The sequence below is a fragment of the Mandrillus leucophaeus genome, unplaced genomic scaffold (genome assembly GCF_000951045.1).
Source record: "Mandrillus leucophaeus isolate KB7577 unplaced genomic scaffold, Mleu.le_1.0 Scaffold284, whole genome shotgun sequence".
Taxonomy (NCBI): Eukaryota; Metazoa; Chordata; class Mammalia; order Primates; family Cercopithecidae; genus Mandrillus; species Mandrillus leucophaeus.
This window is the reverse complement of record NW_012102965.1, coordinates 1,949,272-1,961,950: the sequence shown is the minus strand read 5'-3', so window position 1 is coordinate 1,961,950 and position 12,679 is coordinate 1,949,272. Positions and strand designations below refer to the sequence as shown.

The window sequence follows — 12,679 nt, the reverse complement described above, 5'->3', positions numbered from 1 at the left end:
AGTGAGACTTCTCTCAAAAAAAAAAAAGTTGTATGTGTCCAGATTTGAAATTAAGTATCAAAATGATAATTAAATTAAAACTTCATAATGACCTAGGCTAGGAATAAATACTAGAATTTCAATAAAGTATTTTCATGAACATCATGAAAACATCTATTTAATCCAATAAAAGCTTCCGTGTTTTAAAATTGTATATTATTTCTGACTCTCTAAGTTTACAAAGCAGATTTATAAGTTTATCAGTGACTACAAGTCCTTCTTAAAGCAGATTGGGACATTTCTTCTGAAATTTTGAGTGTTATCAAAGTTATCACCTGTGTTTCGTACAGTTCATATAAATTGTACTTCTTGAAAATTTCAAAAATAAAAAAGTAGTTACTAAAGGAAAAGTTTATGCATGTATGCCAAATCTTTGAAGAACAAAGGACTTTTGAAGTGCAGAGAAAGTGAGAGAACTAATACTCAGCAATTTATCTAGCAAGATATGTTTCCAAAGAACTTAAAATAGAGCCTAAGTTACATAGAAAATCTAAATATTTAAAACAGAGTTTTATTCATTAATCACTATTCCAAATCATAACATAGGTTTTTAAAATGCATGAAAACAAGTAACATGAACACTCTTATATCTTAATCAAATCAATTTGTTTAAATTATAGGTTATAAATAAAACCAATCCTAGCAAACCATTTCAAGGAAGTTTTTCATTGTCTCCAATAGAGTCAGGATACCATATTTATATTTAAAAATGTATTTTGTAGAGTACATATAAGTACATGCATGTATTATACATGCATAGTATTCTTTAAAAAGTATCAATATTCAAGTATCAGAATTTAATAAAATATTATTCATATAAAACCAAATTTAATTTTTGATTTAGAAGGAAATCAAGATAGTAAACTGTCATAAAATTTTACATCTAAACACAAGCTATCCAAGGACCTATTCTCCCACTAGATTCCCATCGCCAGAAAGTGAATATTTAATAAGTCAATGAATAAACTGGTTTATTCTGTAGAAGGCATACACACTTAATAGATGTGATTCAACCAGATGTACAAATAGGAAATATGACTAGTCAATTAGCTTACTCAGTTTCTTACATATAAAATATAGTTAGCTTACATGTAAAATATGTAATCTTACATATAAAATCTTACATATAAAATCTGACATATAAAATATATAAAATCTTACATATAAAATATAGTTAGCTATACTTAAAAATTTCACTTGAAAAAACACTTAGGATAAATTATTTTCTTCTCTAAATATAGGAATCAACTTACAAGGCCAGGAAAGATATATTGCTCTTTTCATTACTCTTTTCCTCATTAACGGGCATGCTCTAAGTACTCGGCACTAGTGTGTTATGCACTAGTATGTTAGATGTTGCCTTGTCATCAGGGTATATAAAAAAATTGAAAATGCAGACAAAAAATAAATTTCATGCTCTTGCTTCATCTCATGGAAGACTTAGAAGCCACACACTTAAGACAGCACCATCACTTTTATGAAAGGAGTCCAATTCCTGAATGCCACCATGGAGCTAAGCCTAAACACTGTATGGAACATCTACATTTTCGGTCATAAAGCACAATAAATGTCCTGAAACTCAAGGAAGTTATAATGTAGAACATAGCTGAAGCAGTGCATCTGTGTTATAGTACTGTCTTCCTGGAGGAAACATCTCTAGAGTGAGCCAGGAAGCCCTCAAAGTGATGATGGAATTTGGGGTTGCAATCAAGTTCACTGTTTAAAAACCTCTCCTAGAAAGCCAAGAAACTAGGATCAAATCCTTGCTATTCCACTAATTAACTTGTGGAGTTGAGAGTAAACAATTAGACATTTCCAAGTCTAGTTTTCCTCATCTGTAAACAGCCAATCGTTGATTACGTAAAAGGGGCTGGCCAATTTAGGCACTCAATACATGTTTGCTTTCAACCTCCCACCCACCCACTACTCTACAAGTAGAGTTTGTAGGCACAAATTCTAAAATCTACCAAAAAGAAAGTTACTGCATTATATTTGTGTGTACATGGTTTTTACAACATCTATATGTTGGGGTTTTTTTCCTGCTCTATCTGGAAAAAAATTAGTTTAAGCCTTGCTTATAAGAAAAAAGAAGCTAAAGTAAATAAATCCTGGACAAGAATGCATATATTCTCAGTTTGTTTTCTGTAAGTCAGATGTTTAGAAATAGCAATATATTTTCCCGTAAAAACAAGTTTTAAGATTCTCAAGCCAGTTTATTTAAATATAGCCAAAATATATACCTAATTTGTGTTATATAACCATCAGCATTTAGAACAAAGAATTCATTAAAATATATATCCAGAGTTCTAGGTTGGGAAGATCTTGGGAGAAATAACTCCCACAAAAATTCCAGGAGCTAGAAAACTGGGACTTACTTTCACCAGCCATGACTAATTTCACCCACCAGGACGTGACACTAAAACACTGCCTACTTTCCTGTACCGCTCCCATCCCAAACCCCAAACTACAAACTCCAAAAGCATGTTCATGCAATAATCCCTTAGGACAAGGATGGAAATAGAGGTGACAGAGGAGAGGAAGGCAAGAAACTTAGATGTGCCTGAAGAGTGATTTTTTAAAAGTCGATGCACTGGGGTGTGTCCATGGAATGAAGAGGGGTTTCCTGTCTTATTTCTCTCTTGTATATGCTGAAAAAACAAAGCAGAGTGAGGGTCAAGGACTAGGTGGAGAAAGCAAGGCTGATCATGGAAGTTTTTCTACAGTTACTTCTGTGAAAGTAACCATAATTTGAAATTGGATTAAATATTCCCTTCCCCTACTCCTTCTCATTGCTGTACTAGTATTACAAAAGAAGCTGTGAGAAACAACTAAAAGAGTTCATTGCATTGAGGCAGGGTGACAATGGACCACTGGAAATGAGGTGGGAAGTCGCATCCCAAAGGCGATGGTAGTGACTGAGAAAATAAGAAAGTATATTTAATCCTTCTACTCTGAGTTCTTTAACGACAGGTTTCATTTCCTGCCCAACTTTGCACCCTTGGTGCCTGGAAATCTGGCACACAGTAGGTGGTCAATAAATGTGTCAAATGAATGAATAAATATAACTGTAGTGGATGCTGTATTCCTCATCCAGATCCCCCATCATAACTGAGGGCTTATTTTCCTAGCTATTGGGAGTACTGCTGGCAGACAGCCCTCAGCTGTCAGCCCTCTTTGGGAATTACCTAGGGAATAGGAGCCACTTCGGCCCAAGATCATACTCCTTCCCGGGGCAGCTTGCATCTAATGATTGGGGATATAAATGTCCAGCTCCTCTCACCCCACTTGAGACAACTCTGAGGGACCATCCCAGCTTCAGAGCTCTCCGTGTGGGTTACTGAAACTGTATCACAGTCCAGCTTCTCCCATGGAAATCTGGCTTTCTTCCTTTACATGGCATTGGTCCCAAGAGGCCTCCCTAGTAAATTCGCTGTGCTCAAATTTCCATTTCAGAGTGTCTGCTTTCAGGGAAATTCAACCTGAAACAATAGTCCAAAAGAGGATCTAGATTTAAACCAGCTAAGGAAAGGTATCTGATTTCATATTAAAGGTCAGTAAATATAAAAAGGCTTTATTAAGGCTAAGGAATTAACTTTGTTTTCTAGCAATGTATTTCCATTTTAGCTACTTTAAGTAATCAACAGACCTAGAGTACTTTGAGGACTGCTTCAAAAAAGACCACCTGTTTTACTACCATGTAGGCAATTAATGACAAACCGTACCAAATTCAATTTATCTAACTTAAAAGAATGCAAAGAAAGAAACATTATGAATTTAGTGTTAACATGGTGTAAAGCATTGCAAAGAACAGAGCTGCTTTTCCTGGGGATGTTAATCCACATCTGACTTGATAAGGAATTGTTTCTCCACTAAAAGCTACTAAATACATTAAGCACTGTACTTTTCATTATGATTAAGATAGTTAGAAATGCAATGCTTATATAAAAGTCACTTTTAAAATATGAAGAGTTACAAATTACCAGATCTACTTAATGTACAACTGAATAAAAAAGAAATAAATGAATAAGTAACAACACCATTTGCTTCATCTGGATACAGCTCCATATGTACTTAAGCTATTTTGGGTTCAAATATTACCTTAACCTTGTAAGAATGCTTGAGGTTTAACCATTAAATTGAGGCTCAAGAACTATTTCAAGCATATAAGTATGCTTTTTAAAAATATATTTTTAGAAGACTACTTGCCAAATTGCTACATAGCATGATTAGCACTAACCATGCTTTCTAATGCCACTCTGTAACTCTTGCTCACAACTAAAATCTGAGGGCTTTGCCAGAGTATACAGATACCAATATCAAGCTTTACTATAGAGGTGAAATGAGTGGACCATATATGGAAAAAGTCTGAATCTGTACTTCCTGGAATATGGCCCAAAAGGCATTTAGCAGATGTTTTATACTGGGTTAGTGATTATTAATTCTATCTGTATATATTTCAGAAAACATATTTGGATTTGAATCATCTGCTCTGTGGAAATTCAAGAAGCAGGCTGAGTGACACTGAACACACGCATGCCCTTTGCCATATTACCTCATCATTATACTCTTCTTATTTTCCTTCAATAATACAAACATTAACTATGTAATATTTCTTGCAGAGACAGGATTTAGAAATCACAAGAGGATACTTATCAAAGAAAATGGAAACAACAGGGTGCTGAGAAAACCTGGTGCCAGTACAAATGCACACAAAACATTTAAAACAAAATTAGTATCAGCGTTGCTATAATTACATTCCACCAAATGTTTCATTAATTTAACCCTCAGCTTTCTTATGTTAACATAAAAGCAATCACTCAGTACCCATCTTTACCTAACACTGCTTTTACTTCATCTCCTGCATATATTTCCTTGCTATTTGTTTCCTATTGTAAGAAAACACAGGCTGGATGCAGTGTGGCTCACACCTGTAATCCCAGCACTTTGGGAGGCCAAGGGGGTGGATCACTTGAGCCCAGGAGTTTGAGACCAGCATGGGCAACATGACAAAACCCCATCTCCACTAAAAATACAAAATTTAGCTGGACGTGGTGGCGCACACCTGTAGTCCCAGCTTCTCGGGAGGCTAGGGTGGGAGAATCACCAAACTTGAAAGGTAGAGGTTGCAGTGAGCCAGTATCATGCCACTGCACTCCAGCCTAGGCAACAGAGCAAGACTCTGTCTCAAAAAAAAAAAAGAAAAAAGAAATGCATTAAAAATTAGAATTACTATTAGTTCCATATATAACAGCATAATCTTTAATCTCTTGCCCAAATAAAATTAAATTAGCTTTATGAGTCATTTTATTTTTATGTTTTTTAAAAAGATGGTTAGTCTGCATTTCATTATTTAAAAGGCCAGTTTCCTGATTCTTTTTCAACTACAGAGAGTCATCTCTTAAAATTTATGCTATGTGGAAAGTCTGAGATGTATCATGCCTTTGTTAGCTTACCATGAACACTTCCTAATGTAATATCCCCAGCAGCAGAAGACAGAAATGATGATTCTGTATAAAGATACTTGGCTTTCAGCAAACCATCTTCAGTAGATATAGTAACAGAACTTCCCTGCAGTTTATCTATGGTAACAGCCTAGTAAGAGAAATACTAATCAGTTCATTATAAAACAAAGACTGGTAAAAAGCCAAAATGTTACCTGTGGAATTAGCGGGTAACTACATAAAATGTTACTACCTAGTACACAATCACTTTATTGACTGTGATTCCCTACCTCTAATTACGAGATTCTGAGCAATAGTGCATTCTCTGTAGAATATGGAATAGATCCAATATATTCCCCCATTGACTTACGTCTCCTTTAATTTCTCTTAATAATGTTTTATATGTCCTATATAAAATTCTTAATCTTTTATTAGATTTATTCCTTTTACATATTTTTAAGTGCTATTGTACAAGGTATCTTTTAAAATTTCATTTTATCCTAATTAACTTTGTATTTGATCTTAATCCAACAACTTGACTAAACTCACTAATCCTAATAATTTATCTGTACTTTAAAAAATTATATATGTGTTACTATACTGTCTACAAGTGATGGCTTCATTTCCTCCCTTCCAATCCTTATATTAATACTTTTTTTCCTGCTTTTTCCTTCTTTTTCTTGCCTTAACCATCTGTCTCAGGCCCCCAATTCAACAGTGAATAGCAGCTAGCAGAAGCAATGGGATAGCAGGCATCCTTGTCTTATTCCTGTTCTCAAAAGAAAAGTTTACAATATTTCACCATTAAGCATGATGTTTGCTATAGATATTTTTAAAATGATTTTTATCAGATTAAGGACATTCCCTTCTATTTCAACCTTGTTTTATTGTTTTTGCTATTTAAATCATTAATAGGTTTTGAATTTTAGCACATACTTTATCTGATTCTATTGATTTATCATGATTTCTCTCTGTTAGTACATTAATGTAGTGAATATTCTATTATTTCTAGAACTTTTCCACTTGACCTCTAATAAGGCAGTAGCTTTCCACCAAACTAAATGGAAGGAATTTAAATTTACCTATTTAATGACATAACAAAAAGTAGATTTAAAAATCAGTACCTTCCTGACAGAGGTATTGCTATAAATTTTCTTTTCTACATGAAAAGAAAAATTTTTCATTTAGTTATTATGAATATACATAAATACACATACGTAGTTCTTACAAATAATGAAAACCAAGTTTTAAGGAAGTACTGGGGCTTTGTAGCCCAGACTGAGAGGAAAACTGACAACTATGTCATCGATTCAACAAATAGTCAGACAAAATGGGTTTCTGTGTTCTTTGTTAAGTTATAAAACTAAACTTAGACACTAAAATTAATACAATTTAAAAACAGCCATGTAGAATAATGATGCTATTATTTATAGTGCTCATTTGATTCTCACAATCTTGTTAAGTGGACAAAGCAAATATCACCATCCTGTTTGCTGAATAATGAAACAGTCTCAGGGAAGCTAACTGATAGGTCTAGAACCTGTCTCTTATACACATCTAGATGTGTATAAGAGACAGGTCTAGAACTGGTCAAGTTATCTTTCCTGTGATTCCTTTACCTTTGTCATCATCATCGTGGTAAGCATTACATTAGACTTAGCGATGGGCCAGATGTTGTTTTAAGTACGTTACCTGTATTAACTCATTTAATCCTCTTAATAGAAGATTTTTTGAGTTAGTTCTATTACTATTATCCAATTTTCCAAAAAACTGAGACACACAAAGGTTAAGTAATTTGTCCAGTTATAGAGCTTAGTGAATGGTGGAGCCAGAATTCAAACACAGGTGGTTTGGCTCTCAATGTATTCTGTGCTCTTAACCAATTCACTATGTTTGTCTCTCAAATATCCAAATCACATTTCTATGAAAGTTGTATATTAAAAGTTAATAGATTTCACAAGTATTCTATGTTTTATAAAAACTACAAACTTAGAATTATACATTAAAAATCAATACTATACATAATAAAAATAGAAAAAAAACACCTAGACTGATTCTTTAGTACATAACAAAACTCAATCAAGAAATAAAATTGTATAATAGCAAGTAAAATACATGAATATTCAATAAGCCATAACATTGGAACAAATAAATAACTGAGAGGAAACAGTAGCCAAGATGTTCAAAGTAGCAAATGATTAAGATTTTAAATTCTTTAATACTTATATTTTATTATAAATGTTACAATATTCTAGTAACTTATTTCAATAACATTAGCCATCATTTACTGAGTTTGAAGGGGCTGTAAACTTGTCTAATTTCCCTCTTGCACCTCCAAGACCACAGCAATCTAAAAAGTAAAACTAAATGCCATCTCAAAAAAGCTGCAGTATAAGGCCACACAGTGTCTTTCAACACTTTCCTAGTTTAATTTACAGAGTATTTTTAAATGTTTAGGTTTGAACAACCTCCCACGGGGTCTGAGAGAAAGGTGATGGAAGATAAAACAACAGAAACAATTACTGTTATAATCTACCTTGTTTAATTATGCCAATAATAATCTACATATAAAATATGCTCATAACTCCTCCCCACCAATTATCTGAAAATAAAGCTGACTATGGAATTTAGCAAATTTGTAGGAAGGTGAAGGAAGATAAAACAACAGAAACAATTACTGTTATAATCTATCTTGTTTAATTATGCCAACAATAATCTACATACACAATATGCTCACAACTCTTCTCCACCAATTATCTGAAAATAAAGCTGACTATGGAATTTAGCAAATTTATAGGAAACAAAAAGACTCTTGCAAATTGTGTAAATGTAAAATAAAAGGAAACTTTTTCTCAAAGATATATTATCAATCACATATTTTAAATGACAATTTATAATTCCAAAATTATACCTTTACTCTTAATACTATGCTAAATGACCAAAGGCTACAAAAGGAGTTGATTAAAAAATACAAACTATCTTTCTATAACAACTAAAATCCCAATAGCTGCTAAAAACAAAAAAGCTCTGAGAGAGCAGTAAAGCTATCTAATGGTGCCACCTTGTGGAAAATACCAAAGAAAGCTGAGTTTTGAAACACCCCTCAACTTGCCTAAGGGCGAAGTAAAAAGGTCTTAGAAAATACTCAAATAAACCTAACACAAGAAAAATCCAATCCAGTTACTGGTGATATTACTTAATGATATGTTTTAATCTATGATCATAAAAATGAAAGTCTTTTCAGAACTAGAGTTAAATAGTAAGCATTTAAGTTTTTATTGATTAGGAACTAAGTAACTGTCAAAAGTATTAAACCACAAACTAAAACTTAAGTTGTATATTATTTAATCACTTTAATTTCAAATTTGAATTTACTTATGAACTAAAATGCATTAAAAAGGGAATGTTATGCTACGAACTTTGTAGAACCTACCCACTTGGTGAGCCAAATGGAAGCAAAGTTGCAATTAGTAAAAAAAAAAAAAAGGAAAGTTGCAATCTTACACTTTTATCTGATGCATGAATATCTATATTTCCATAAACTGTTCCCAGACAGATCACTTTGCCTCCTTTTGTTTGAACATGCAATTTTTGACCCTGAAAGACAAATTTAAAAATACATATAGTGAAAAAGAGAGTAAGTTTGACTTACACTAGTGAAATATTTTCAACATTTCTGTATTAATACTGACAAAGCAACAAAAGAAGAATAAGGAATGATATAGAAACTCACTGCTTCGAATAATGACATCAACTGCAAAAAAATGTCAACTGCTATTAAAGGGGTTAAATAAGCCACCTGGACTCAAAGGGAAAAACAAGAGATACTTGGGTATTCTGGTAGCTTCACTGAAGAAGGACTTGGGAATCAAAAATCACTGTGACCAGCTAACTAAATAAATCACTGTGACCAACTAACTAAATATCCACAGTGATGAAGATGACAATAATAATCATTGTTACTGTTCATCATTAATAACAATAATAGTTATCACTTACTTGGCATTTTCTCTGCACCAGATACCATGTTAGCTACTTCACATGAACTATCATTTAATCCTCATGACAAACCAGAGAGAGAAGTATTACATTTTCCCCATTTTACAGAGGAAGAATACCAAGATTCAGAAAGGTAAATCACTTTATCAGGGTGACACAGAAAAAAAACCCAAAACCGAAAGTAACAATTAGAATCAAGCTCTGTACGATTCCAAAGCCAACATGCTTAAGGCTGGAGTGGTCTGAAGGACAGAATACACTTAGGGTAACAGCCCACTTAAACCTTCTAGCGCAACACATCCCAGAAACTAAGTAAAAGTGCCTCCGAGCACGAAACAGCAGTCACAAGCCAGTTAGCCTATTCTGCAAGACAGAAGACAAAAGTATGTGTGTGTCAGTGACTTGGTTTTGGACATGGAAACTATGGCAAACACTACTATTGGCTCACCAAAATCCATTTTTTTCCAGAGTAAAACAGTATAGCTTGACCCATGGCAAGACCACATTTTCCCGCTTCCTTTACCTCTTATGTGTTGTTAAGTTCTTACGAACAGAACGTAAGTGGAAATGCTATATGTCATTTCCAGGTTGGTGCTTTTAGAACAAGTTGTGCCTTCTCTGTGCTCTTCTCATTCCACCAAGTGGGTCCAGAGAATAACAAGGCTCTAAAAGATGGCAGAGCCGGAAGATGGAAGGAACCTAGAATCACTGAATGAAAAAGACCCACCCACACACCTGGACACAAGTAAGAAATAAACTCATATTATATATGAGCCATTAGATGTTTGGTCTGTTGTTGTTTTTTGTTTTTGTTTTGAGATGGAGTCTCGCTCTGTTGCCCGGATTGGAGTGCAGTGGCGTGATCTCAGCTCACTGCAAGCTCCGCCTCACGGGTTCAAGCGATTCTCCTGCCTCAGCCTCCCACGTAGCTGGGACTACAGGCACCTACCACCATGTCCAGCTAATTTTTTGTATTTTTAGTAGAGATGGGGTTTCACCATGTTGGCCAGGATGGTCTCGATCTCCTGACCTCGTGATCCTCCCACCTCGGTCTCCCAAAGTGCTAGGATTACAGGCATGAGCCACTGCACCCAGCCTAGCCTGTTTTTTTTTGTTAGAGTAGTTTATTTTCCCTTAATCATTATATATGTCTTTAGTTTTGTTACAGTTATAAAGAGATAATAGGTAAATAGCAGAAGCTGCAGAGGGAAAAAAAATAGCAAAGGAAACTCACCACTATCATCAGCAACTGCAGAGAAATATCTAAAAAGCAGGGAGACAAAAACTCAAAACAACTATATGGCTTCTAGTTGCTTTACTTAGGAGGAAAAATAGTAAAACCTTAGGTAAAATAGCCCAGGAGTAAATTTCAGAAAATTTAGTGAAGAGGGCAAAATTACTCATTCTTAAAAAGATCTTGGCTGGGGTGCAGTGGTTCATACCTGTAATCTCAGAATTTTGAGACACTAAAGTGGGAGGATCACTTCAGGCCAGGAGTTTGAGACCAGCCTGGGCAATATAACAAGAACCTTTCTCTTTAAAAAAAAAAAAAAATAAGAAAAAAAAAGCCAGGCATGGTGGCACATGCTTGTATTTCCCAGCTATTTGGGAGGATCACTTGAGCCCAGATGTTTGAGGATTCAGTGAGCTAGGATCGTGCTACTGCACTCTGGCCTGGGCAACACATGAAGACCCTATCTCTTATAAAAAAAAAAAAAAAAAAAAAAAGGTCTGTATTATAGCAGTTAACTATGTTATGTCCAGAGACATGAGTCTGAAGTCAAATTATATTTAATATACTCCTTATCAAATATGTGATAAGCCTTTGAAAAGACTATCCCCAAAGCACTTGTTTTTATTTTTTAATTACTTTTATGTACAGAAAACTCAACAGTGTACACTTAACCCAGTTTAGTAGCAAGTTCTTTAGCCTTTGTCTTTTCGAGCTTGGCAATGTGAGCCACAGACTTGGGACCCAGGACATTGCCGCCCCAGTGACGGTGGACCTCGTTGTATCTGTCATTGTAATTCGTCCCAATAGCTTCCACCAGCTTAGCCAAAGCTCCTTTGTCTTCCGAGTTAACCTGTGTGAAGTCAACAATGGTATAGGTCTTCCTGTGAACTAGACATCCCAGTATTGCCTTCCCCTTGATAATGCAGCAAGGGGCCCCCATTTTATGACATAGGACGGGCAGGAAAACAATCAGCTCGATGGGATCCATGTTGTGCGCAATCACCACCAGCTGAGCTTTCTTGTTATCCACCAATGTGGTGACGGTGTTAACTCCTGCTCGAAAGACAGGTGGTCTCTCAGTGGGGAGGTCCCTTTGGCTGCAACTTTCTTCTTCGCCCTGGCCAACAGCCTCTGCTTCTTCTCTTGCTTTGTATCTGGTCTGTATTTGTGGGCCAGCTTAAGCAGCTGAGTAGCTGTTTGGCCGTCTAGGGCCTAGGTGAACTGGTTAATCGCAGGAGGCACTTTCATCTGCTTATAGAGGATGGCTCTCTGCCGCTGCAACCTGATATAGCGGGGCCATTTGACAAAGCAGGTGAGGTATCTTTTGGGCTGGATGTCCTGTCCAGTGCCAAAATTCTTAGGCCTTTGCTCAAACAGGGGATTCACTGATTTCTTGGCCTCCTGCTTCTTCACAAAAGCAGGGGCCAGAGCCAACTTCTTCCCCTTGGCCTCCTTTCCTTTCGGCATCTTGGGTGACAGGAGGAGCACACTTGTTGTTTTAAGTCAAGAACTCTTAACCAAGCTCACATGAACTTACAAAATTATAAGCAAAACTTCATAGATATGTGCATTTTTTTCTTAAGGAGATAATTATTAGATTTTCTAAGAGGTCTAAGGTTCAAAAATAATAAGAGCTACTGTTATAATTTAAAGCTCATGTAATTCCCAAAAAAATGTGAAATTGATTATAAAATTTTTAAAAACATAAAACCAAATAGTTAAATGTTTAAATAAATCAGAAATTATTTAGAAAACAAATTACACTGCATTTAAAACTACAAATGTGTGACATTCAATTAGTTAAGGGTCTGTTGCCTAAAAAGTTCACTTATCTTATTCTTTTTTTTTTTTTAAATATTTAGGAGTTGTGCATTTTATTTTATTTTATTATTATTATTATTATTATACTTTAAGTTCTAGGGTACATGTGCATAACGTGCAGGTTTGTTACATATGTATACTTGTG

General features: G+C 34.9%; 1 protein-coding gene across 2 annotated transcripts in view; it reads right to left on the bottom strand.

Moving 5' to 3' along the window:
- The window catches only part of FAM185A (family with sequence similarity 185, member A), a 64,997-nt gene that overhangs the window by 46,210 nt on the left and 6,108 nt on the right, over nucleotides 1-12,679 (bottom strand). For both annotated transcript variants that reach the window (XM_011985464.1, XM_011985463.1), the window contains 2 exons: nucleotides 8,985-9,077; nucleotides 5,493-5,631 (listed from right to left, as the gene is read on the bottom strand). In XM_011985464.1, coding sequence (XP_011840854.1) covers nucleotides 5,493-5,631; nucleotides 8,985-9,077 — 232 coding nt within the window. The remainder of the gene's footprint in view (nucleotides 1-5,492; nucleotides 5,632-8,984; nucleotides 9,078-12,679) is intronic.